This window comes from Aquila chrysaetos, chromosome 2 (assembly GCF_900496995.4).
Source record: "Aquila chrysaetos chrysaetos chromosome 2, bAquChr1.4, whole genome shotgun sequence".
NCBI classification, from domain to species: Eukaryota; Metazoa; Chordata; class Aves; order Accipitriformes; family Accipitridae; genus Aquila; species Aquila chrysaetos.
This window is the reverse complement of record NC_044005.1, coordinates 25,047,474-25,075,073: the sequence shown is the minus strand read 5'-3', so window position 1 is coordinate 25,075,073 and position 27,600 is coordinate 25,047,474. Positions and strand designations below refer to the sequence as shown.

Below are 27,600 nucleotides of genomic sequence, written 5' to 3'. Positions count from 1 at the left end.
GTGTGTCAGTGATTGGCTGAATGTATTTAACTCGATAGTGATATGAGATTTACAGAGCACACAAGAAGGGAGCCTTAAATAGTTCTACCCATTGACCTTTGCCAAGATAATAAGCCTGAATATCAACTCCTCACCAGTTAAATTGTGTACTAATGAAGTGACATTGGATACCCAGCTATAGGCGTGCTAGTGAGAAGCATTCCTAGTCACATGAGTAGAAGTGTATATTTAAGAAATGTGAGTATAAAAAGTGTATTCCCTTAACAAGCTTCCATGTCTATTTCTTATTAAAAAAAAAAAAAAAAAGTAAAGAGATTGCTGTCAAGCAGCTTAGACTAAAATCCAACAATATGAAGGAAATTGGCAAAAAAGTTGAAATATAATTAGAAGGCTGAAGGGAGGAATTATGGAGAAAGATTAGAAGAGTTCAGTATGTATGGCTTGGTAAAATGATCACCTGAGGGGAGAACGATGAATCAGCTCTGATGGAAGGACTGCTTTCCCAAGGAAGGGGGTTATTTAAGGAAGTTCACAGGACACTAACTGTGTAATATTGGGTTAAATTAAGAAAGGAAAATGGTGAATATCATAGACAGCATCCCGATAATGGACTGTATTTCTTTTTGCTTTGTTTTGCTATAGCAGGAACCCTAGAGAAGGGATGGAAATCCCATCAGTTAGATACTGGAAATTAGGATGGCTAAAACAGCGGAGTATGGCCAGGTTGCTATATGCTTTAATGAAATATGCTTTGTAAGAGGGAGGGAAGGGACGGGAGCTGCATGATCTAGCCAGCTCTTCTGTTTCTAGCTTGCATGGATCTGTGAAATGTATGCCTCAGAATAATGAAAACGTGGAAATGTCTTCCAACTTCAAAAGACCTTTTTTCTTTCTAAATCCTGCTAATGACTGGGTATGTTTTCCCAATTAGTGAGAACGTGAACAAATTTATAAGATATACAAGACACTGAATTCCAAAGTATATTTTGTTTGATTCTTATTGTAATTACTTATTATAATAACTCATACTGAATTAGGAAGGGTAGAATAGTTTATTTTGTAAAAATAACATCATTTTGATACCTCAGCTTCTTTGCTAGATCTTAAAGAACTGTGGAATGTACTCCATGTTTAGGCAAATTAGAAACAGTATTATGTAGCATATGTTACAGTGTCAGATGAGAAAAGAATGTCATTAAGGAAGTATTGTCAAATACACTGTAGGAAAAAGCTGTTGCCAGAAAACTTCAAATCCCAAACTCAAATCTCAATTAGAAGAGATATTCACAGACTCGTATGAGAAAGAGAAGCATGGGGAGGTGTAGCATGTGTCCAAGATCTTTCCAGCTTGCTGGTAACGGAGAGCCTAGTGTAAGGCTCATTCTCTCTAGCCAGTGTATGAGCAGAAGCAAGTAAGTGTAGTGCTAACTGTTCACCTTTGTGGCAGGTGGAGGACAGACGCTTTTCAGACTGCCAGGCTGTCATCCCAACTTCTGCTCATCAGCATAAAACCCAAAACCAACAACAAAAACGTAGTCTGCCATTGAGTTCACTTGCATTTAGTCCTGCTCTGTCTTGGACTTTGCTTGATCTTCGGTAAATCAGTTAGGTTCTGATGCATAAAAGCAGTAAATCCTGACAAACACCAGGGTTGCCCTGTGTAGTGCTTAGAGGCCCATCAGCTCTTAGAGTAAAATCCCCAAACATAAGTTATGTGCCTACGGTGTGAAGAGGCCATTAAGTAAGGACAGTGTTAACAACAACCAGCACACTGCCAGTGACTGAGGGGAAGCAGGGACAGGGTTCAGGTAGCCAGCGGTGCATGCCAGGTAGAGGATGTGCCAGTCCCCTCTCCTAGCTGCAGCCTTGATCTTGCTGCAACCTTGAGCTCAATGCCCACAGGAATATGAAATTCACATTCTAAAACCCACTTCAAGATTTAGATGCCAAATAGCATCGATGTGGTCATACAGCTGCACTGTGTTGATGAGGCACTCTGGTGCTCTGCCTAGTTGCTCTGCTTTTACATCCCCTTCTTTCCATTAAACAAAAACTCCTTTGTTGCCAGACTAAATTGCTTGCAGTTCTGTGCCTTGATCTCTCCACATGTCTAATTGCTCCCAGGATGTCCTCTGGTCTGTCCAAGAGTTTTGCAAGTGACTGTGCGCCTAGATTCCTGTATTCTTTGTGTTGGCAACCTTGTACCTTGTGGAGGAAGTGCTAATGCCATGTTTAAAAGCTGTGGAAGGTTGGGAGCTTCTCAGACTGGCCATCTATTATTGTGGGTTTTCAAATTAGATTGGTAGTGTTCTGTTGAGCTGTGTCAGGAGTGAGTGAGAAAAGCAGTGTGATTTCCTCTTCCAGATGCGGATGAAATTAGGGAAGTATGACAGTCCTGCAGCAATCCTGCTGGTTTTGGTGCCTTTGTTGGAGCACAGCTGTGCCCAGCAGCTGGTCTGGAATCAGGGAACCAGGAAATTTGCACAGTTAGCAGATATAAATAGAGAATCTGGAACTATGAGAGATGCTTAACTCTGCAGTAAATAAATCCTAGTCCAAATAAAAGGCTAATTGAAATCTTAAAAAAAAGTCTTGTGCCTCAAATCTTCCCCTTTTGAGTCTCTCTTTATCTGCAGAATTTGAAAGAGAAACAGGTGTTATGTCTATAGAGTCTTACCATCTATGTTTCAAGTAATGTCAAGAACTGTCCCCTTTCCCTTACAGATTTGGATTATTTTTAGGTTTGTGGATTGTTTTCCAGTTTCCAATGGAATTATTGGCATCTTCATCATTTCGATGTGTTTGATATTCTGAGAATTTTTCAGGGCCTGTCTGATGAAAAGTACAACAAGGAGGCGGCAGGTAGCTCTCGGATCACCGAAAAAGCGGAAAACAGCAGCCCAGTGGTGGTGGAACAGTAGTTCAGGGTATTGGGTTGTGTCCCTGCACTGCCGTGGCTTTGCAGCGTGACACTGGATGAACTGGCTCCTATTTCTGCCTCAGTTTCTGCTGTGAAAGTAGGCCAGTTCAAAAGGCATTCCTGAGGGCATCTTAGTGCTTTCAAATTCTGCTGAGGACTTCAAATAACAGGAATCGAGGACAGGAAAGCCATCCTATTGGGAGACCTACCCATTTCCCTGTTTGGTCCGAGTGTGTCAGCCGCTTATTTTAGAAAACAGGATGTTCTCTGTGGTGTGGGGTAGAGCTGTGTCTAATCCTTTCCAGGTGTAAATTAGGAAAAGCTTCTTTGGAAACAGCCCTTGCTGACCCAGAATTCATGCAGACACGAGTGGAAACTTGGGACCTTGCTCAGTGAGCGGTGGTGACAGCTGGTGGCAGTGCCACTGTACAGAAAAAAGACTGGGATTTGCTGCGTGTCTGCTTTCTCTTCCACCCCAAGGACTGCTGTCCCTTGAAAAAACGTGGCAAGTACTTCTCAGCACTAGTGGTGTAAGTGAGCAGTCAATTGCAGCCTCCTTCGCCATCTAATGGCCTCAGGCAGCACTGCCACCTGCCCCTCACTGTGCCCCCCAAAGTGACTGAGCAAGTGCATCAGCCCCTGGGGCCCATGGCCTCTGTGTCCCCGTTGTCTGCTCTGCTCACCCAGCAGCTGCTGGCTCACTTGACTTGCTAAATTCCTACAGGCACTCCATTTGGGGAAAAGCTTCACACTCTTTTTATCTTCAAATAGACTTAATATATGTACTGAAGTGTGTTGTTTCCTTAATACACCTGAATACACAGCTTTTCCAGCCCCCAGGGTCCCCCTGTACCCTCGTAGCCCCTCCAGGAACCCTTAGGAGAAAGCAGAGCGTGCTGTACCATACGGATGTTGTATTGCAACTCTCAGGAGCGTGACTGAGCCCAGAGTAAGAGCCTATGAAACACTTTATATTGAAAACAAAGAGAAGTGGCTCGCTCTTTCTGCAAGAGAGGCTGCATGTCTGCTTCTGTGGGTGAAGAGCTTAACATCCCTTTTCTCCAGAGATACGGGGATTGATGGCTCATGTATTAAGCTATGGGTTTTTAAACTCTTGAATGACTCTGTTAGTTTAGGATAATAACAAGTTGGAGAGAGAGTTATATGAAGGAAGCGTTCTTTCTATATGTATCCTAGGTACTTGTCTTCCATCATGCCAGTCTGATAGCTTTCACTGGCCCTCACTTCCATGTAAAACAGGGGAGTAAATTGAGCTGTCTTTGGTGATAGTGTAGAGTTAGACTCCGATGACCCATCAGAAGTGGATTCAAATGTATCTACGCCTGGTGCATAATATCCTCAATACAAGAGTTGATTATGTTTTCTTTTTCTGTTTGCAACCTCCTTTTAATATATTTGTTTTAGTTTTGTAATGATTTCTTAAGTGAGGATCTAAAAATGTGTTATTGAGGAGAGGTAAATGACATTCTTTCCTACTTTCAGATCAAACAAAGGAAAACCACAAAGTGACTCATTGAATAGATCTTGAGTCCTAATTTGTGTCCTTCTGCTTTAGATAATACGCCAACATTGTTAGGGGCTCAGTGGAAACATAATAAAGACATATTTATCCTATTAAAGACATATAATCCTATTCAATATTGTTTCAGCGAAGTGTAGGGGGGAATACTGACCCATTTGGACTAGATTCCTCTCGGTTTGGTCCATAGCAAGGCCACAAATTCTGCTCATACTTGAGTCACTAAGGAAAGACATTTGGGAACTTTACCACCAGATCATGAGGCAAATGATATGTGACTGAAAGGAAAGCGCTTTAGTTCTGGAATGGCTGAAATGTCCAGTAAATCAGCATCAGTGGAGTAATCTAGCTGGTTTAACTCGATAGCATTTCTACACCCCTCCAATGCTGGTGGTTTTCATCAGCAGTTAAGGTGACATTATCGGTCCTTAAAAAATCCAAGACTGAACTTTGGCTTTATTACATTCTTTGTTGTGCAGTCTCTTAATCTGTGGCATAAAACTGGGAATCAAACCTGACAATTTGAGAAGGTAATCACATTCCTGATGAAGATACATTTTGTCACTTAAAACATATACTTTTGCTTCACCAGCAGCCAGTGCTGTAGGAAGCAGCATATAATTAAATGTTGCTGAAGAAGGTGATTGTCAATCCAAATTCAAGACATGCAGGTCAAAGCAGTATTTGTGTCCTTGTGTGCTGGCTGCTCAGCCTGCTTCAAAGCTACAGTTTCACCATTAGGTGGCAGTTTCACTTGCTCTTGTCTTCTCTCAATGTATGTTTTCAGTCTGAGAAGTTGCTTCTTCTCCTTCCAAACTGAGGAAATCTTAACTCTGCTTTCCACATCATAGGCACCTCTGTGAAATTCAGTGTTACAGTAGAGTTATACTTCATAGGTAAGATCAAGCTTTTTGCTTTTTCAGGACCCAAGAAACAGAGAAATCAATATTTCTTCTTAAATAATGTAATCTAGTAATTAAAGAAATGAACTGTGATGCTGTGGAAGGTTAGAACTGTGTGAATCCATCATTTTCATAATTTACTGGGAACTGGCTTCAATATTTGAATACTTACCTTTGCCCTTTTATAACTTTCTATTTTTTTCAGAGAAAATGTACACACTCCCAGGTTCCAGGCTGAGGGAAATCAGTTAGTAGTTCTCCTTTCTTTGTTCAAAATAAAAAATGTAACTGCATCCTGGGAATGTTTAGATTGATCCTTTAAACTTTATCTCATGAAACTCTCAATGAACATTACATGCAGGTATTTTTGTGAATTCAGGGCTTAGAAGTAGGAGATTGGTTTTTGCTCAGCATCAGTTTAAAAGTACTCCTGTTGCATCTGAGAAGCTAAGGACTGAACAAGCTTCAAAGGCTGTTCTTCCTCTCGAAGTACAGTACCTCCAAGCCGAAGCTGAGCCACAATGACTGAGACATTGTGGAAAAGGTTTGCATTTTGTAAGATTTTTATAGTAAAATGGCACCTGCCTGGTGCGTAGCACACAGATTTCACTTTGCCTCGTTACTGGTACTGTTGATCAAACCCCATAGCTGTCATATTCTTACTTGCTCAGAGCTTAGCTTTCTGTTTGGGCAAGTGAGAGCTTTGCCTGTCTTCCTTTGGTTATGTTTTTCTGTTGTGTTCCTCCCTTTGTGGAGGTGGTATTCAGTCTAGCTGACACAGGAGGAGTGTTTATGCTGTGTAAAGTAGAAGCGATATGCTCTGGAATACCAAGTGGCTGCAGGTGTAACCATGTGTTTCACAGGAGAATGGGTGCAATGTGATGAGATACAACCCTTGTTGCTTTAATATCATGCAGAATGTTGTTCTGACCTGTTAAAATTGCTGTTAAGGCAAAGTCAGCCCCTTAACTCGCATTGAAGATAATGATATTGTGTGTTTGGCAGCACTGTACATATTCTGTTTTGTTGTTTTCCAAAGTTGGGTGGAAATTGGAAGGAGAACAGGTTTGAAAAATACCACGGAATTTTATTTCTGTTTTACAGGTAGGAATTACCTAATGTGCTCTGTTTATTGCCTTGTGCAGGTAGCTGGCCAGTTTTGCTGTTGTTTGTATAGGCCTTTTGCACAGTAACAGAAGAAAGAAAAATATGAAAGATGAGGAAAAAAGAAATGCTATATTCTGATGCCACAAACAGTAGGAGGGGGAAATCTGACAGATGAAGTACACAGCTAGCTGGTTTTAGATTATTTTTTGCAATGTACTTAATTTCAAACTGAAGGTGTCCCAATAGGCAGCTGTAACATTCAGGCTCAGACAGTTCCTGTCATTATGAAATAATTTTTGTCTAAATAATTTCTGAATTTGTACAGGATCCTCCAGAATGTAGAAACCTCTGGACTATAAGTTCTTCTGTTTCCTTATATTGGCTTTGCTTTAGCTTTGCATCTCTTGTGGGAAGGCTTCTGGGTGGGGTCATGAATATTTTCCAAATCGGGGGCCATCTGGGACACAAAGGCTTGATATAAGTTTCACATGAGATTCCACTAGCATGCTTCAGCCCCAAATTACAGCTGTGGGCTTATCCCACCACGCTGTCCTTATTGCAGAGCTTTCACTGCTTGTTACCCTCTGTGCTTGGTTGTGTGACTCCTTTGTAATGTGGGCAGATGTGAGGGGCACGTAAGTGGGGCTGCTCCTATTTTCCACTGCTTGCCTGAGCAACACCTGAACACTGCTCCCTGCAGCCAAAGGCTGCCCTTTCTGAGTTGCAGCCAGGCTTTCTCATCCCTTTCCTATGGGTTCAGAAACAGTGGGGCTGTAGACTGCAGAAAGCCCAAGAGAACCGGTTAGATATCACTGTAGCAACAAGTTGTTGAAAAACTGAAAGAATGCCTTCAGATGTTGTAATTACCTCCCCCCCCCCCCCCCCCCAAGTTTTCATTGGTAATGATTAATGGCTTTTATCACTATAGAGAAATACCATTTGAAAGAGTAGAAAATGTCAGACTCTCTCCCCCCGCCCCTTTTTGGGGCTTGTATAATGAGGGGAGAGAAAAACTTTCATCTCTGAAGTAAACACAATTTTCTGGTAGGGCCAGTTCTAGTCAGGCTGTCTCAGAGCCTGGAAAACCTCATGATGGATTTGCCACAGTCTTTATACAAAGTTAATCTGATAGCCACACTTCCATCTGCTTTTACCATGCTTTGTTAAATTGTGTTGGGCTCTGTTCTAATGATCTCACTTTCTCTGATACACTAGAAGTTTGGCCAAATAATACATGTGAAAGCATTCTCTAGTCCTCCAAACATACATTCGAACATCTGGCCATTCCCCAAACTTACCTTGGCTTCTATCTTTGAATGTTCTCTTTGTTCTGATTCATTCCTTTCCTTTCGTTACAGAGTTAACTCTTACTAGTACCTATTTTATATTCATATCAACAAGAGCTAATTGCTGCAAGAGAATTGTGCATCTAATTACCTTTATGGGCAATTTTCAGCAAATAGGTAGTGATTAACTGTCCTGACCTTACCTGTGATCCCACTCAGCTAAATGGGATGGCTTTTGCAATTTACTCTCCTAGTTCCATCTCTCCTGCACTTAAGAGTCTGGGAGACATTTCAGGTGAAAGCAAACTGTTCTTTCCACTGTACAGAGTATTAAGGCTGTGGCCGCTGACTTTTTTATCAAACGCCTAAATTTTTATTAGAATTCAGAATCTATTCTTAGAGATTGAACTTCCTGTCTGCTGTCCAGGTTAGCAAACATGTCATACTTGTGATAGGTAGCTTTATTCCTCCCCCTGTCACGGACTTCCTCAGAGCACAGGCAGCCCTGCAGGTCATTCTAAACAGCAATTTTAGGATGTGGAAAATCCTATCTTTAGGTTGAGACTAGAAAACTCTCATTTTTCTCTGTCTAAGGTATTTCTGAACTCTAGTCTTCAGGAGTGAGTTGTTGATGTTTGAATTCTTCACCCCACCCTTGGGACAGGGATATTGATTTTATGGTCCTTACTGCTGTTCTGAACAGTACGTGTGCTGACACTGGTGCTGTGGGGGAACCAATACTTCTTTGCCATTAGTTGTGTGACTTTCAGGTTTAGCATGTAAAGAGGTTTGTTCAGGAACCTAGAGAACCTGAGAACACCATGGTGAAATGAAGGTTTTTATTACCTGCCCACTCATTGCAAAGTTCCTTCCCAGGCAGTTAATTCTGCAGGTATGCTGCCTAGCATTGAGTGAAGAAGTTGTATGGAAAGTGATGTCATGCAGGAGGTACAGTCACTGGTAAGCAGACACCGAATTTTATGTTTGAGTCAATTTCCAGGTCTGAGGAAACCCTCTTCCCTGATGGGCTGCATTTAATCTGGCTTAATTTGATGTAATGGATCAGAAATGTTGTAACAAAATACAACGCATCTGGTTTGCTGCTAGCAATCTAGAGAGGAAATGTCCCTCTGGACATCATTATAGTGGGCAGAAGTGCTTTAGACAGGATAAATAGCAGGTTATTCACCATCAAAAGTCTTTTAACTTGGAGTTTTCCATTATGTCTAGTATAAAGAGAACAGTACAGGACATGGGTACATTCCCACATCTTCTCTATAAGTGAATGCAAATGTCTTGATATGGGCTGATGATGTCACTGCTTTCCAATTTCAGTCAGGAGGAGTAGAGGTCCAAGCATTTCAGCAAAAGTCAAAGGTACCGTAGAAGGTGATTTGAAAACCTTCTGCACAGAAACAATATTTTCAGTCTAAGATACCTGGTGGTTTCATGATTTGGTCTTGTTTTGGATCAGAATAGACTCAGGCCTCAGGAACTCTCAGTAAGTCTACTGATAGGAGCACCTGAAGAAGATTCAGCTTTACTTAACTGTGGCATCAGGCTGCTGCTTTTGGAGTATGACACTCTTCATTATATTCTGACTGCTGCCCTGAACTTCAAAGTGAATAAAATGGGCAGCACAGTGGTGAATGTGAAAGTTTTAGGGTCACAACTGCTGTCATAATTTATACATCTACAGTTCTTTTGACTGGAGTATCTCATAGAATTTGTCAACACTGACTAAACCTTCACAGCTTCCACAAGAAGTAGGTTTTATTATGTTTTACAGTTGTCATCAAGATCATTGGAGGCTCCTGGAGCTCACAGAAGAAAAAGATTAATGGAACTCTCTTCTCCATGAATATAAATCTCTGAGTTTTGGATGGAGGGTTTGAGCTGGCTGCTGTTGTATGTAAACCCATCCGCTGAATGCTAGTCTATGCACTTAGAAGATCCTGCACCACAGCCTTCGGCATGTGAGATAGGCTTGTAGGAGTTTAATAACTGTATGATTCTGCGTAATTATAACTAGTGTTTTGGACTATGAATTGCTAACTCTGTCCTTACCAAGAGATACTGATTTTGTAAGAGAGAAACTGTACTTGGTCATGTTTGGAGTCAGAGAGGGACAGCTCATGGACATTCCTTTAATTATCTAAACAAGGAAATTCTGGGTAATTTGGGTCATCATTAGTACAGAAGCACCATACTTGTCTACATCAATTCTTTTTTTCTTCCTTTGTTATCTGAAATTCTTTTTTTATAAACACATTTCTTTACAGGTACCAGTGGAATTTGTTCTGCAGGACAACCATGTTTTCAAAAGGCAGTGCCTACTACTTGAAAGTAGGATTTAATTTCTTTTATCTGCTAGTGAAATTTACAGGCTTGAACATGCATCTTTTGCTTCGGCCTTCACGATCTTGGCAATATCAACTGCCATCCCATGCCAACTACTAGTTTCTGCTTCTCTTTTCCTCTTTATCATGGTTACAATAATTGGACAGTGGTTGCAATTAGCTGGGTGAGCAGCCCTGGCCGTTGCATCTCTGCTGATGACTTCATTAGGAGTGGACAGAGCCTGTGGGATGCCTGGAAATCAGTGTCATCATTTCTGCACTGTCTGTGCTGCACTGAATGAGCCTCTCAGGCAGGCACCACCCTGGGATTAGTGGTTTTCCAGATGTTTTTAGGGAAAGCAGCAGCTCTGCGGTAGGAGAACAAAAGGCTCTGAAAGGACCTTCCCCCAGGTCCTAGTATTATAAACTCAGCTTAGTTTATCTTGTATTTTAAGTTTGGAAGTTGTAGTCTGAAACACCAGATTACATGTTATCCTGTATTTTTCCACAGCATGTATGCTGTGTTACCTTCCTCATTGCTACCTACGCTGTTGTATCGGGCTTCCCCCAAAGATGACCTGTTTGCCAGCCTCTGTGAGTGTTGTGATATTCCCGTTTCCATGAAACTGCTTGCCTTACATTATAGTTACCCAACTCCTCTGCCTACTTATTTTTAGCGTTGCAGTCTCTCACTTCGGCTCCCTCCTAACTCAGAGATTTCCTGGGTTGAAGAATTGTTGCTTTTTCAAAAACACTATGGTATACCTGTGATTTTTGTGGACAAGTTTACCCTACAGTTTGTAGACCCATGTTTTCCCTCTGCTCCCTGTCTTCTTAAAGCACTGCTTCCAGGACTTCAGGAAGTTCAGGGTTTTGGTGCTGTCGGATCAGAAAAAGGAGGAAAAGGAAGTTGAGGGTTGTCTGGTCCATGCTGTGAACCTTCCTTAAACAAACAGCCAGAGGCAATATAAGTTACTGGTTTTCTTTGCAGTATTCAAAAAAGAGAACTGAGGGGAGGTTGTGCTTTTACATGAGGTTATGAATGTAGTTCACATTACAACCTTGCTTTTCAAAGATGGTAGGCTGATGATAACTGCCTTTTCAGTAGCTTTCCCACATCTGTGGATTTTATAGCAGAGCCCTCATCTCCTGGAAATTTGGGGAAGTAATGCAAATTTTACTGCTGACAGTCACCCTTAGAAGCCTTTCAGTTGTCACCTGAGACTCAGCAGCCACTGGGAGATGTTGGCAGTGTGTGACACACCAGTTCAGTGAGAACATCCTGGCTTGTGGGAGAAAAGGACTGAAAGCACAAAAGTCAGATGTGTTTAGTAGTGTCATAATATGTTTGGTTCCTAACTGTAATTGTTCTGAGATGAGTCAGCAGGGCTAAAGAATTTGCCCAAGGACATACAGTGCTTGTAGGAGAGCAAAGCTTTGAATCTTCTGTTTCTTCAGGCTTGACAACGTTGTAAGCAGGATTCCTGTTATGTGATAACTCACAAGACAAAACTTCTTCCATCTCAGATCAGTAGCAACTTGCAGGTGTAAGGTGATGTCTGTGAAACGGTGCAATATGCAGTGAAATTTGTGCATTCTGGCACTTGTCATAGAATAAATATGGTTGAAAGGGATCTCTGGAAGTCTCTGTCCCAGCTGCCTGCTCCAAGTGGGGCCAACTTCAAAAGCAGAATGGGTTGTTAAAGTCATTATCCAGTTGAGTTTTGAAAATTTCCAGGGGTGGAGTTTCTTCAGTGTTTCTGTTGCAGTGTGTGGCTACCCTCGTTGTGTAATTTTTTCCTTATAATTTTCTGGAATTTCCCTTGCTGCAAATTGTGTCTGCTGCCCCTTTTTTTCACTGTACACCTCTGAGATGAGTCAAACTCCATCTTTGCTGTAATGCCTCTTTCTTAGTGAACACTACTGAGAAGACAGTGATCAGATGCTTCGTGCACCTTGAGAGCGCCATGAAGAGGACTCAGAGATGTTCGAACGAAACAGAAGTCACATCACTTTCTAAACTGTATCACCCATGTAATGCAAACTGTCAAGACTATCATTTTAGTAGCAGATTTCCCCATGCCTTCCTTATTACACTTCTTGGCTTTGAGGAGCAATTCTTCTTCTACCCTTAGCCTTCTTGCCAGAGATTTCTTCCCAAATAGTTGTAAACAGCTCTGTAAATGTTAGAGTGACATTTGGAGTAAGTTTGAAGAGCCCATGTGCTCCTTCTTGGTTCCCCTTGTGTCTCTGCCAAGCTTCAGTATGGCAATATAGACTCACTCATCACCTCCCAGGGCTAGCGATAACATTTACAAGCTATAGTTTCCTTTGTCTGCAAATATTTCTACTGTGCTACCCAGTGCTCTTACAGCTCCTCCCTAGCCCAGTTCTTTATGATTACAGCCTGAAGAAGGGAGATGCAAAGTTTATTAGATAATATCTTTCACTGTGAATTAAAGGCTGGGGTTTTGTTTTTTGTTTTTTTGTTTTTCTTGTAACTCCCCACCTGACAACACCCCTTAACTAACTTATCCTCTTTTGTGTGTGGTGACCACAGGAGGAGAAGAAGCACATACCAAGCCTGATGCTGATGGAAGCTGGTACATACTTCTTCGTAGGGTAGCCACAGGTTAGCCTTGGGAGCTGGAGAGTTGGTTCATTACAGAAGTTAAACAAAACTAGAATCCAGAGTGCAAAGGCTTGTGAGGTTTATAATGGAGTGAGATTTGGGATCCTGGATGCTAATATGCCTTTTCTAGGTCAGTTTAAAATTTAGAAGGTCTCTATTGAAGCTTTTGTTGTAGACAGTAAAAAATCTGATGCGATTTTCCCTTACAATGGTGGAAACGTCACAGTTTTAACTAGTTCCTTGAGATTTTGCCCACTTTGAGCTGAAAATTCTCAAGACCAGTTTACAGGATTTTGGTATTATATAACTTCCTTATAATATTGAACTAGAAAAGCAAGGTGTTAATTTTGGATTCAGAAAAAAAAAATAATTTGTGTAGTTCTGAAAAAAAATTCAGAAATGCTTCCGTTCATAACAAAAGTCATTTCAATGTCTAAACTTTATGAATCAAGCTAAATATTTTTTTTTGTCTGAAAAAGGACGTTATAGTACTTGCACTGATCCCTGCACTTTCATATAAATGTGTTGCTTGGGGCTCTTAGTTTGCCTTCTTTGCCTAGATTTTTGTATGTCTTCCATTTTGTGGATACTTAGGTGATATTTTTTTCTGCAGTAATTTGATGTTTCTGCTTGTGTTTGGAAAAACCACAAAGGAAAGGGACAGGAAATACATAAGATACTGGAACAGGGAGGAGACAGTGGTATGGAAAGGGAAGTGGTGAATAGGGTATTTATTCTGTTCTGACTTTCTAGATAAATAAATAGGTGTGGTTTGCACTTCAGGTGTTCTTCAGGAATTTCTTATTTTATATGAACCAACCTGCAATTCTGGGCTGTTTTCAGACTTAAATGTATGTTAAAAGTAATGCAATGTTTTAAATAATGTTATTAAATAAATTTTGAAAGGTTTTGAAAAAATGTGTTTCGTGAAAAATATTCATCTGGATGTCATCTGGCCTATGTAAACATCTGCTAGCAATTTTTGTCTATAGCAGTGGCCTTATAAGTGACACTTATTATTACTGCTTCACCACTATTTTTGCATCCCTGAAAACGTGGTGAATGCCTTGAAGCTAGCTCTATTATCTTTCTCATTTGCCACTCATTTGGAAATATTTTGTACACATTGTACCGATAAAGATGTCTTATGTAATTATTCCACTTATAGTGCCCGTTTGGTCTTAACTGATGTATGCTATTCAAATTAGAGCGTTTGAATTTAAGTAAGTAGTATACAAATCAGAGAGAAGCCGGAGGTGAGAAGCAGAAGAGACAAGTTTTAGAAAATAAAAGCTAGGAGAAGTTGAACGAAAGGGGTTTACTTAGTCTAGAACAGAGTGAGAGAGCTGGGGTAATGGTATGCTGAGCTTCCAGAAACAAAGGTCCTTTTGTAAAGCAGCTGTATACCCACTGGAAGTAAGGAAGGCAGGCATCATCTTAATTTGAAGCAAATAAAAATTGGGATTGATGTTGCAAAAATACTTTGGTCTGTGATGGAGATTAAGCACTGTCAAAACCAGCAAAACCAGTCTAGATTCTTTACGTTTCTGTGGTTATGCGTGTCCAAGATTTTAACTGTTTTATCTTCATGAGTTTCCAGTGCTATTGACATCTTGCCAGGCTGAAATATTTAAAGCAGAATAGCTTTGTTTTTCCTAGCACAATAAACCTATCAGTGGATGATTAGTGATATTAATTGCAGGGTATTTTGCTAGACTAATGAAACCCATTCTTATTTTAATGCAATGGTCCTCTTTAGGCGGGTATTGAAAGATGGTTTTGTTTTTTCTGTTGTTGTCCCTCTCAGCGCTAGTGAATTACATTTACAGGTGAGGTCCAGTGGTACCTAGATGGGAGACATCCAGGGAAAATCCAATTTGCTGCAAAAGGTGTCATACTGCGTTTAGTAAACACGGACTTTTCTTCTGGGTCAGCAAGGAGCAGTGCCAGAGTACAGTACCGTGGCTGCACACCACCAAGGCCCGTAGGGCACCGACAGGCCTTGCCTGGCCCCCAGGGCTCCCCGAGCCTGCCCATGGTCTGGGACCCCATGTCAGCCCCCTGGGGCTTCCCCAGCCTGCCCACAGCCCAGGAGCCCACGTCACCCCCCTGGGGCCATCAGCCCCTGCCCCAGCGATGCCACAGTGGGGCTGGTCTCCAGCTCCCCACAGCCCCGTCTGGCCGTGGGCCCTGCCGAGCCAGGCCCATGTCCCATCCCTGTCACCGTGGCCCTGCCTGGCAATTGTGGCACCTGATCTTAGCCCTGGCCTGCGGATTGACTTCCCGGCCTGACCCCAGGCCTGCCTCATCTCCATGACGTTTCCTGGGCTCTTGGTTGGACCCGGCCACCATCTGAAGGTCTGTCATGGCCTCCTTGGGTGTGTGGGACAGCCCCGGGGCAGCAAGGCCCGGCCCTGGGAGCCCCGCAGCTCCCGGCTCCTATCTTGCTGGATGATGTGCAAGGTCGTAAGCGCTAGGGAGCGCTTGACGTTTCATGTTCTGTTCCCATGACATTTTTGCCACCAAAAAAGGAGCATTATCTCCTGGGTACTAGTCAGATTTCAGTCTGAGTGATTACATTCAGGCTCCCCAAATTACATGACAGACTTCTGTTGTTGAAATTCATCTGTATGGAATCCACTTGGACAAGAATGAGGATTCCTTTTTCTTTTTTTAGGCCTTTTTTTCAGTTCTGATTTTTTTGTTTGTTTGTTTGGGTTTTTTGTTTTAAGTGTAATTTTGTTTTTCAGAAAATCAAGGCTGTTTTTATTTCTGGCCATGTGTCTGCTAGTGGATATGGGAGGGAAAGAGGTGTGCTCTATAAGGCCTACAGGAAAGTTTTGTCTGGTTTGTGGATACAAAGCTTTGGCACTTTTTCTTTAAGAATATTTGAATTTTTGTGAGAAGGTGGAAACGTTTGGTGTCTATTTCCCCGTAGTTTTGAACCAGCAAACCTGTTTTCCACAGTTGATCCTTGCCAGGCTTCTCGTGCCTCTCCAGTTGGTGACACTTGTTTCTGGATGCTCTGTTTGGTGGGAGCGGGTGGCGATAGCTGACTTGCAAATGTAGCTGGGGGAATATGTCATGTGCCCTGAACTGCTGTCATTGGTGACTTCAGCTAAACTTTTTGCAAAGGGAGGATATTTTTTCCTTGTCTTTGCACTGTCATCTTTCTGGAAATTTCAGGAAAAAAGTTATATTGTAGTCTGGGAGGCAGGGGAAAGAGACCACAGGGAAGAACAGGAGACTACAGAAAAACTAAAAGGGAGAAGAAAGGAAAGAGGCAAAGAATGGAGATTAATACAAGAGAAAGGTTAGAAAGCAGGATGTCGTGGTTTAACCCCAGCCAGCAACTAAGCACCACGCAGCCGCTCACTCACTCCCCCCCACCCAGTGGGATGGGGGAGAAAATCGGGAAAAAAGAAGCAAAACCCACGGGTTGAGATAAGAACAGTTTAATAGAACAGAAAAGAAGAAACGAATAATGATAATGATAACACTAATAAAATGACAACAGCAATAATGAAAGGATTGGAATGTACAAATGATGCGCAGTGCAATTGCTCACCACCCGCCGACCGGCACCCAGCTAGTCCCCAAGCGGCGATTCCCCGCCCCCACTCCCCAGTTTATACACTAGATCGGATGTCCCATGGTATGGAATACCCTGTTGGCCAGTTTGGGTCAGCTGCCCTGGCTGTGTCCTGTGCCAACTTCTTGTGCCCCTCCAGCTTTCTCGCTGGCTGGGCATGAGAAGCTGAAAAATCCTTGGCATTAGTCTAAACACTACTTGGCAACAACTGAAAACATCAGTGTTATCAACGTTCTTCTCATACTGAACTCAAAACATAGCACCGTACCAGCTACTGGGAAGACAGTTAACTCTATCCCAGCTGAAACTAGGACACAGGAGAAGGAGCATGAGGAGGTCTTGAATATTTTTCTGTCTGTATTCTAAGAATATGACTGTTGCCATCCCCCCAGGAGGTTTGTGCAGAGCCTTGTGGGGAAGCAGCAGTGAATTGCTCCTTTGGATGCTAAGTGTAAAATTAAAGCTGGCAGGGTCTCAGAGCACAAGACTGGGAACCTAATCGCTCCTAATAACATATTGATTTTCACAGATCTCTGGCATTATGTCAGGGTGGTTTTGAATCAGCACCCGGTTTCTTTCTCTTCCCATCTCCAAGCTAACTGCAATGAAGCTTCTGGCTTTGGGATCACAAATAAATGCCACTCTGGATCTTTTTGTCTGTACAAATCTGTGGGTCTCTGAAACAAACATGGTTTCACCCATTGCTCCTGTGTATGTGTCTGTGAGACATCCAAGTGTAATAGGTACCCTAAAAGTAGAAGGGTGGAAGGAATGTGCATGTATTTTCAACTTGGATAACTGTGCTGCTGCCTGTATTTATGGTGTTGAACAAAAGCATTACAGTCCCATTGCTGCAGATGGCCGAGGGCAATCAAATGGATGCCTGTATTCAGGCAGAAGTTGCCAGCACATGTGCCTAGGAGGCTGAGGTCACCTAGTTGTTGCCAGGTTACATTCAACCCTGAGCAGATTTGCTGTATGTGTTGCTCAGCTGTAACATGCTTTCCTCGAGTTTTGGGGACTGTCAGGACAAGGAGATAGGTTTTATTTGTATGACTGCTACTAGGCAATACCCTCCTCTGAAGGGGTATTTTCGTAGCTGCAGGGAATGGTCTGCTTGCGAGGAGAAGTGCTGAAAAAGCTCCCAGATACTCCAGATAGTGAAGACTTGCAAGGTGAGAATGAAATCTCTTTATTTTTAAAAGATGTCAAGTGCATAGGTGGTCTAAGCTAGGCCGGGCTGAGGACAGCACAGGGCACCCACAAGAACAGAAACTCATCATCTCCTATGGTTGTGTGGAGGCTTTCAACTATTTCAGGTTATTTAATTTTATCTGCTTATTTGTAACAAGGATTCATTGCTCCCTGTTTGTAGCAGACTGGCCAGAGAAGGGAAGTAATACCTGATTTAGGCTACTGTGGGATGTCAGTTGAAACAGTGTCTAGACTTTTGTGCCATTCTTCAGGTCCGTCTTACATAAGTATAATAATGTTTGGGATTTCTTTCTAAGGACAGTAACTTTCTGGCTATGGGATCAGTGGAGCTAAAGGACAGGAATTCTTTTTGAAGGGAAGAGACTCATTATTACCACACTTTTGGTTTGTTGTCTTCTAGTGTCTGCAGAAAACTCATGTTTCCAAAGCACCTAACACATGGTGCTGTGGAGAATGAAGCAGCAAGCTGGAGCACTTGTCAGCTACTCCCACTCGTAGTCCTGATATCCTCCAACCCCCTTCTCACAGCTATTCAGGCGCTAGGGCAAGCAACTGTTTCATGCAAGGCACATCTGAGCTGAAGGCGTCAAAAGAGCCATTTCATGCTTGACTGCATTTTCTAATACAATTCGCAGAGAGAGAGAGGAAAGAGAGCAAGGAGGGTTTGTGTGTACATACGCATTGCCTTTGAGTGTATGTATAATATACAGTACATTTAGTTCTAGCTTGCAGCTGTGGGTGGCAAGTAAGAGGTGCAGACGTGAGGGGGAAGGGAATTGCGCTTTGAATAGAAGAAACCATTCCCTCACCTTGAAAAAGCAGCTTTCTTTCCTTCTCTGCTTCTTGGCCAAGCGACGATGTGAGTCCCTAGGGGCAGCACTGACAGCTGGTACCCAGAAGGTGTATGTATGGCTGAGTGGGTGTTGCATGTAGAGAGCTTTGTGTGTACAGACCATGACAGTATGTGGGGAGTGCAGCTAAGAAAATGGGTGAATAAGGATGATGCTGTTCACAGCCATCTTATTTTGATGGTGCTCCCAGAAATGTTTTCTTCTTAATGGGCTTGTATGTCCCATGACCAGAGAGGTGCTGCATACCAGCTGTTAGTGCAGTAGGTCGCTGGACCAGCACAACCAGTGATCCCCACCAAACGTTTTGTAACCATATACATGTCTCCTCTGTCACTGTATCAGCTTGATACTTATATCCTTGTTTATCACCTCTGACAATTTATTACACACTGCAGTTCTGTTACTGGCCATCGTGGAGCCAGCCATGGGACCTTTCCAGCACGGACATATGGCTGTTCCTGTTTCCCATCCATCTGCCCTACACTAGCATCTAACATTTAGGCATTGAAAGGACGTAAGGATTGGCTCTGCCAAGCTTGCTGTTTCTCTCTAGAAGTTCCGCTCCTGTCAGCATGAGTGGCCTGGCTGGGAAATATGGGACAAAGGGGTGAAACATAAGGAGAACATCTAGATTCCAAATACATGTTGTTGCAGTTGGTTATATTAGATGGGGTGCTAGCTTTCTGGGCTGTGTCTGGGGTGCCTGGTGAGAATCCCAACCATTTGAGAAAACTAGCTAAACTGGATGAGGCACTGGTAAGAGTGCTTTATGGAGCAATCCTTCCATGTGCCTAGGGAGCTGAACTGGTCTTTTTTTTTCTTCAACCTCTGGGATTCTTATATGTAGCTTTCTGGTAGAAGTCCTACATGGAGCAATCTCTACAGCTCTGCCTTTGGTAGGGGTTGGCTGTGGGGAGAAGAGACGCTCTGATTCATACATGAATATATTTATGTAGATTTGTAAATTTTGTAGATAAAAATGCTGTGGAGCATATTGCCGGACTGAAACAATGATTGCCATGCTGTAGTGGTTGCTGCAGTTCTATCACAACACTTTAATTCTAACCCCTTAGAGAAGAGTATCAGTTTCTGGAGGCAAGACCCTGAACAAATAGAGAATGTTAAGGACTACAACTCCTTTCCTCAGCTGAACTTCCCATTTTCTTTGACATCCTCAGAGATGATAGAAAAATAGAATTTCTTTCCTTGCTGTTTTTCCCTTTTCCTGCTCCTGGCTGTCATTGTGCCTCCATCTCCTGACTTTTCCTGTGTTTGAATGACACTTAAACTTGGAATGGAGTTTTGGTTTGTTTCATTCTTCATTTGCATTGCAGTGCCATTGGCTGTGTCAGCAGAGCTCTACTAACATTAGTGGTTAGTAAGGAGGGGAAAAATATAAAATCACAAACCAGCACAAATCTGATGGAGAAAAGACCTGTTAGGAAACTTGCTTCATACAGTTGTTGTTTTTCTTTGAAGTGCTAGCAATGGACTGAAATTCCTCTCTAAATAAGCAACGGCTCTTAAGAGTACCGGAAATAGGAACTTTGAGCCTTCAAAGGCAAGACTAAATGCACTAGTAGAAGTGTTGTAGACATTATTTAAAGTAGTCATTACAGCTAGTGCTAGGAAAGGCTGGGCTAATGGAAGAGATTGCATTTTCTGGAAGATGTGAAAAACAGAGGCTTTGCCAGTTCTTTATCACAAGATGGCCCTGTGCTAACACACTTGTCCTTGGGGATTGTGTCTGCATGGGTACTGCTGCCTGCAGTTGTGGTGATTACCATATCTTTATGTTTACTGCCCATACTTGCCACATAGGGTTGCTGGATGCAGTTAAACAGTTGCTGTGTTTTTCCCCCGTTACGTACCTTTCTGTGGCGAGTGGTATGGTTTCTGGACACACAGTGCTCTGTGATAGATGTTAGGGTTTTTCAGGAGTGAAGATCGCACAGAAGCGTAACTTCTTTTCATTTTTTTGCCATTGTTTGCTGATTCCTTACAGAGGCCTCTATCTTGAGCTATGATGGCAGCATGTACATGAAGATCATCATGCCTATGGTCATGCATACAGAAGCAGAAGACGTGTCCTTCCGTTTCATGTCCCAGCGTGCTTATGGGCTGTTGATGGCAACCACCTCACGAGACTCTGCTGACACTCTGCGGCTGGAGCTGGATGGAGGCCGTGTCAAACTTATGGTCAATTTAGGTATCGTATAAAAACCTTCCACTGCCCCTTCACTATTAGTTTGGGCTTGTGATTAGTGGTTTTTTTAAATAATTTTGTTTAATTTCTGTTGGTTTGACTGGATTGGATTGATTTCTAAAATAACTGCCAAGACCTTCGTAATGATATTCTCTTGCAGAGAGAAATTCTCTTCTGCATTGCTGCATGAAGATTTGCTGTCAGTTCTTTGTTATGGACAGTGTTGGTTTTTAAGTCTTTAAGTTTTTAAGTTTCCTTTCTTGATCTGGGACTGGTGAGCTCTGTGTGAGACATGCTGCTTGGTCCATCTTTTGATCAGTTACATCCCTCATTCATCCAGCATCACTCAAAACAGTCAAAGCCAAACGTGGGAGGGAAGCAAAATGGATATAGTGGCAAGCAGAAGTCCTGTGAATCCCATGCCCTTTACAGAATTTGGCAGAGTTTGATACAACTTGGTCTGTTTTACTAATTTGCTAATTATTTCTATTTTCTAATTGCTATCTGTTTCAGCCTTTAGGGCTTTTTATATCTAGTAAGAAAGCCTGTGTTTTTTTGATTGTGTCTTTATTAAAATGAAGGCAACAATAATAAAAGTGCATCCCCCCCATCCCAAAGGGTTGTGTTCTGTCTCCTTAGAGTTACACTTTCCCAGAAAATAATAAAAAAAAGACAATTAGAAACAAGTCCAACAATAACAACAATAAAAAAATTTGAGAGTGAATGTGCTATTAGATTAGCCTCAATCCATTTTCTTGCCAGTCTTTAAGTATTGTACTGAATGACAAATAGCCTTTTTAAAGAATGTAAATAAACGAGTTGAAGCTTTCTTTCACTTTTCAGTGATGCAACTTGTTGCTTCATTTCAATCCGGAAATATAACTAAGAAGAGATTCTGAGTCAAAGAGGCAGAACTATCATGATAGTGTGAAATGTTAAACCTCTTCTAATATGTAGGATACTCTATATGAAGACGTGTACATGGTCTGTGAAAGCTTGTGTCAGCTTTCAAAATTCTAAGCCCCACTGGGACAAGGTTTCGCATTTTTTGAGCTAACAGCATCAGCATCTTCAAAGCCCTACTCTGGTGATATCAGGAGCAAACCATGTCTGTAGAGGGCAAAAAAAGTATAATATACCCATACCTGTATAATGGTTCTTGGTTTTTAACTCCTGTCCTAGCTAGATATGGTAAGTTTATCAAGGTCTTGCTCCACCACAGATGAGCTTGAGTGGTGATTTTAGGGTTCCTCATTCTCACCTGGGCAATATGTTGTCCAGCAGTTGTCCTCTGGAACTAGCTCGGTTCTTTAAAAATTGCTTCTAGTGTCTTTTTGGCTTTGAAAGTGCAAGTCAGACCCTAATATCAGCTTTTGGAATAGGAAAGTGAAGAGAAGAAGATGCATTTAAACACGTTCATATGTCTTAAAAGCAAAGAGTCTCCTTCTAAAGGGCTATAGATACCCTTGCTTTTTATTAAAGAAAAAAAAAAAAAAAAAAAGATAATGCAGTCTTATAGAGTTCCTGTTTGGAATACATATGTGCTCTGCTTAGCTTGACTGAAGAAATGTAAAACACTATTGAGTGTCTCGCTAGCATAGGAGCAGTTGCTGTGCTGTCCAGACTGGCCTAGAGGACAGAGGGAATAGATCAAAGTCAGCTATGACAGTAATTTCTCAAATAAAGAGAAACAGCACTCTGATGATAGCCATCTCTACCTATATTGACTTACAGTGAAGGAAAATTTCATAGATTTGCAGAGTTTCTCTGGAGAACAGCTCAAAAGAATTGCTGTTGACCATTCTTACATGTGCAAAGAAAATCTTTCACAAAACTCCAGTGCGTGTGTATATATATATATATATGTATGTGTGTGTCTGCATTTTCTTCTGATCTAATATAGTTGGTGCTAATGATCTGGCAAAATGAGATTTTTTTTTTTTTCCCCACTGTTTCCTTTCTTGGCAATTATTGCTAGCCATTTTTTTCTCAGAGGATAAACTTAATCACTGGAAGATTGGCAGTGGCATGCTTCTGTTGCGGAAGTGATGGGGCAGCTGAGTATCTGCTTAGCTCTTCACTACCACCTTGTAACCCAGAGCCAGTTCTTTTACCTTGCATTCCTTAGTTCCTCTCTTTGTTGAAGAGAGAATATTTTGCAACCTGCCAGAGATGTGGTAGTATTTTAGTAAGTGCTGCTTTTATCGCCTTTGGTACTCCCACATGAAAAGTTCTACAGCATGAAAACTGTCAGACTTCATAAAAAATTATCACTTTTTCTTCTGAGAAAGGTAGCACTTGTTTGATTCTGTTATATCTTCATCTTCCTTTAAAATCAATGAGAGTAGGGGGAGTTGCTCCTTTTGGGTGTTCAAGGCCTCCTAGACTTAGACCCTATGTGAATACGAGGAGGCTATATTTAGATTACCCTGAATATACTTACAATTTTTTACAGCTTAGTCTTTCCTTTCCAGTTTTCCTTATGTCATGCTGGCAGACAATATTTTCCCAATACTGGCATTGGTCACTTTAAACACTCACTGGGGTCTGTTGTGCCATCACCTAGCCTAGAGGTGGACTGTTCAACTCTTACTATCTGGCATCTAAAAGACATGGCTATGTCAAAAGAATTGACATATGGTCCACACGTGTTTAGAAAGAGATGTGTCATTGATGGCTTAATACAGGGACAAAATCTGTAAACCAAACCCTGTGTTAACTGAAGGCTGGTTTTGTGTAGTTGCAGGGACTGAAGCAATGCATATGCCAGATTTGCCAGCTTTTCAGCTAGAAACTTTTGTGAGGTTGAGTCTTCCCCCAAAAGTGACTACAGGCTGCATCAGTGGAAACCTGTCAGCACTCTTCCTCTATGCCCAGCTAAACAGAAGGGTAGTTTAGACTGTTGGAACCTGGATTGAGCTTCACCTCTCTTCTGTTCAGATTTATAAAGCTGTCAGATATATTCCTTGAAGCAGGACTTTCCTTCTATCAAAATGGCAAACTTACGTTGCTGTCGAAGAAACAGAATTGGAGGAGGAATGACTTTACCAGAGCAATTCATTTTCAGTTGTTTACTGTAAGTCACATCTAACTCTTTAAGGAGACTTTCATAGCCAAAATGTCACAAACAAGAACCAAATCTTCATTATCTGACCCTGCCAAAATCCCCTTACCAGTGAGAAACAGTCATCAGCACCACCTCTGAAGACCTGAATATGCTCAGTGCTGACTAGCTATGAGTCAGCATACCCCCTATGCCTAACCTATGACAGATGCATATAAACAAAGACTGTTTTGAGTGGTAAGTTATTTAATTGTGCTTTTCTTATAAGTCATTTAATACTATTACTAAGAGCTGTCTCTTCTCTCTTTGACCTATTCCATTTGATTACTTATTATCATTTGTGTGGTTATTAAGGTCTTTCCTATGTTGTTTTTTATTTTCTTTTTTTCTTTTTTTTTTTTTTTTTCCCTTAAGTCTTCTGTGTATTTCAGTTGTAAAGCTTTCCCATACCCCATCAGCCATGGTAAATCAAAAGATGGTATTCAACCCTTCAAAGGCCTGAAGCCTGCGGCCCGCACAGCAAACAGCCCTGAGAACAGAGCGTACAGAGCAGCCTGCAGGGGCTGGCATATCCCACTCACCTCCTCAGCACTCAGTGTCCAAACCAAACAGGGGCTACATCGTACAGCAGACGTGGGTGGGCACGGGTGGCTGGGTGTTTGCTGCAGAAGGTGGGAAGGAAAGGAAGAGCAGTGATGAATAATTCTCTAAGAAAGAGGGGCAAGGAAGTTGTTTCAGACTTTTCCCGTGTGGGTGCCCGAGGCACTGCAATCTGCATGTTGACAGCATGTCTCACAGTAGTTTGAGTGTTTGTTGTGTGAAGATTGGAAGTCCAAATGTGATACAGATCTCACTTCTGTTGAGAAGGACTCTGAAGAAATGGGTCTAGAGTGGAAGGGGAGAGAGAGAGAAACTAAGCAAATCATGACTTGGAACGTGCTTGGGAATAATTTCTGGTGCTGAAATGATGTACAGAAAGGGAAAGAAATGGCTGGTCTGATAGGGAGATCCACCTTCACACTTTTCCTCCCATTGATGCGTGGGAGGGTTATAGTGTCACTGACTTTTATTAAAGAATATTCCAGGGTTTTTTTCTTCCTGGACTGGCTTATCTTCAGGTCACTAGTGACTAGAAGAAATACTTCCTGCCTCCTATTAATCTGAGTCAGTTCTCTTGTAAAGAAGTATAATCATCCCTTTCGCCTATCTTTTCCTAGGATATCTCCTCAAGAGTGTCAGAGACATCTTTGCCTCTCCAAAATGTAAAGTTTCTCTTGTCATTCCCACAAACAAACAGAGCAGGCACATTTTCTATTTTTCTTTTTTAAACGTACGTGAACTTCTATGCCAAATTTCCTTTTGTGCAGATCATACACTCAGACCTGCAAGTGTATGCCCATTCACACTATTTCTCATGAGTAAATTTCTTTTCTATAATCAGTACATACAAAGGCCCTTGATTTTTTCTTTTTTTTTTTTTTTTTTGCCACAGACCTGCAAAAATATTTGTCCGCTGCCAGTTACAGGTGGGTGCACGGTCTGACTGCATGCAAGTAGGAGAGAGGCAAGGAGCTACACTATAACTTGGGGTAGGAGTGTGCACAGGACCTCATCTGGTTTCCCCGCAGTGAGCTTAGAAACAGTCAGGCCCCCGTTATCTTTCTTGTCCTAGTCTTGCCTTAAAGTGCTCTTCCATAGCCACATGTGGATGCTCATCAAAAGGAACAAACACTTTGTCCTCACGCAGCAAAGGTGACTTTCTTTTCTGATTCAAGGGAAAAACAGCCTGGGGCCTTAGCAATGTCAAGTCAATATCACTATTTTCAGGCACAAATGTACAAATGGTAAGAAACACAGGCCTAATTAGAGACTTCTGTCTGCTACTAAAGATATTTCCATTCAAACAATGAATCCCTAGTGTTAGCTAAATGCAGTGTAGCTATTTAACCTTTTGCAAGGAGAGGGTCTTTGTCCCATTTGCCAGGTGATGTGCTCTGGAAAACCTTCTATCTGAGCACTAAGAAAGCAGATTCTGGTTTACATTAGGAATAATAATGAAAGAAAGTAACTGTAGAAGGTTTTCCCAGCTCATCCTGCTCCCCATGCAGTTACAGACTGTTTTCACTTTACTGCTGTCTTCCAGATTCCTCATCCAACTGCTGAACTGGCAGGTGACTGGTTTTACAGCTGTTTAGGCATACTCATCTTCAAAACCTAAAGCAAGGGAAAATCTCTTTTGAGTCAGGAATGCAGCCATACCTAAATAAAGCAAATCTCATCAGTAGAAGCTGGTAACAGGGCTGAGAGCCCCAGATGACAATTACCAGAAGTCTTACTGCCCTGGTGGTGTGCAGGAGGAATCCCAAGCAGTTTTTTAAATTATTCCTGAATTCCCCAGCTGCTGCTTTTTTGAGCACAAAGACCAGGCTAAACGTGCACCTTACTGTTTTGGATTTGTGGTGTTGTACTAGTTTAGAGGAAAATAGGTATTTTCTTCTTTTCTGAAAACTGATGTAAGAGGGAGGAAACAGCTTCATGTATTAATGATTGGAAATTTGTTTTGGTTGCTTTGGGCAAGGCTCAGAATTAAGGAAAAGAACAAAAAACCTGTGCTTGTTCTTTGAAGGTAGTGTGGAGAGTATGGTAGTGCTGGTGTAGCAGCACAGGCAGATGCAGTCACTTAGCTGCCGTGCGGGATCCCCGCTGACCCAGCTGGACTAAGTCTGGTTCAGGAGCTGGTTCTTCTGGAGTGTGCTTGGGCATTTCTGCCTGGCATATGGTATTGCAGAGCCTTAGTGCTTGCAGAGTCTGGAGATCTAATAGTGCCATCGTAGTTGTCAGGGCAACCCCCTCAGTGGCCTGGTCTCTCATTGTCCTTTGAAATAGAAATCTAGCAGCCAGGATAAGGGCTACACTTGTTTGCAGTTTGAAATATCGATCCCTTCACCTGGAGCAGCCAGTGACTCAGCCTGAGGGTAAGCCCTGGGACGTGTAGTTATTTCTGTATTGCTGCAAAAAAAATTAAAAATGCAAAACTTCTCTGCAGACATCAATAACACAACGATGGTTTTAGTTTCTAACTTTGATGAACGTTGCTGAGGACCAGCCATGTTTCCCTTTCCAGCACACTTACTGTTTAGCCCATAAGAAATTCCCCTGTTGTTCCAGCTCTAACAACTCTCTCGATCTCACTTGCTTGCAGTGAGACTTGGCAGTCTCTCTCACTCTTGCTCTCACTCTCCATCAGGTCATAGAGGGAAGTTCCCCAGCATGTACTTCAGAGCTCCCCTTACCCCACCCAGCTCCTGTAAGGGATATAGCCACCACTGTATGGTGATCGTACCACTTGCTCCAGGGCTGTTTGCTCCCACTTTTCTGTTGCGGTTGACGACACATGACAAACCTAATCGCACAAAACCAAACCCAGATTTTCTCAAGAGAAGTTCTGCTTGAAAACAGACTCTCTCTGGCTATGCTGCTCCTGATTGGTGTGTCCTGGCTCATTACAGCTCTTTATTTATAGTCTCTTATTCTTTCCCCTCTATCATTTTTTAAGAACTGCATTTAGTTTCAGCTGCTGAAATTTTCCCACATCTGTCTGAGTAAACATAAAATTGGTCCAGTTAAGCAGCAAACTGCATTATATTTCTCTGCCATTCTGTATATAATCCCTCTTGCTGGGCCGTATCTCTGTAATAAATATGACTGTCCCTGCTAGCCAAAGCTTTAGCTGTCCAGACAGGGTGTCCAGTAGCATGTTGCTATTATTCCTGGCATTGATTTCCTGAGAGAAGTTCAGCATGGCCCAAGATAGGCAATAGCAGTGATATGATAGCTCTCACCCATGTCAGACACCATAGTATTGGATGTTCACAAGGCTGTAAGTAGGCATTTATAAACAAAAGATCCTCTTACAGGTTGTATCCTGAGATATGCTGAGCATTAA

The 27,600-nt window shown here is 42.1% G+C and overlaps 1 protein-coding gene across 41 annotated transcripts in view; it reads left to right on the top strand.

Annotated features, from left to right (window-relative positions):
- NRXN3 (neurexin 3) overlaps positions 1-27,600 on the top strand; it is a 1,038,943-nt gene that overhangs the window by 343,675 nt on the left and 667,668 nt on the right. For all 41 annotated transcript variants that reach the window (XM_030007362.2, XM_030007358.2, XM_030007356.2 and 38 more), the window contains one exon: positions 20,390-20,593. In XM_030007362.2, coding sequence (XP_029863222.1) covers positions 20,390-20,593 — 204 coding nt within the window. The remainder of the gene's footprint in view (positions 1-20,389; positions 20,594-27,600) is intronic.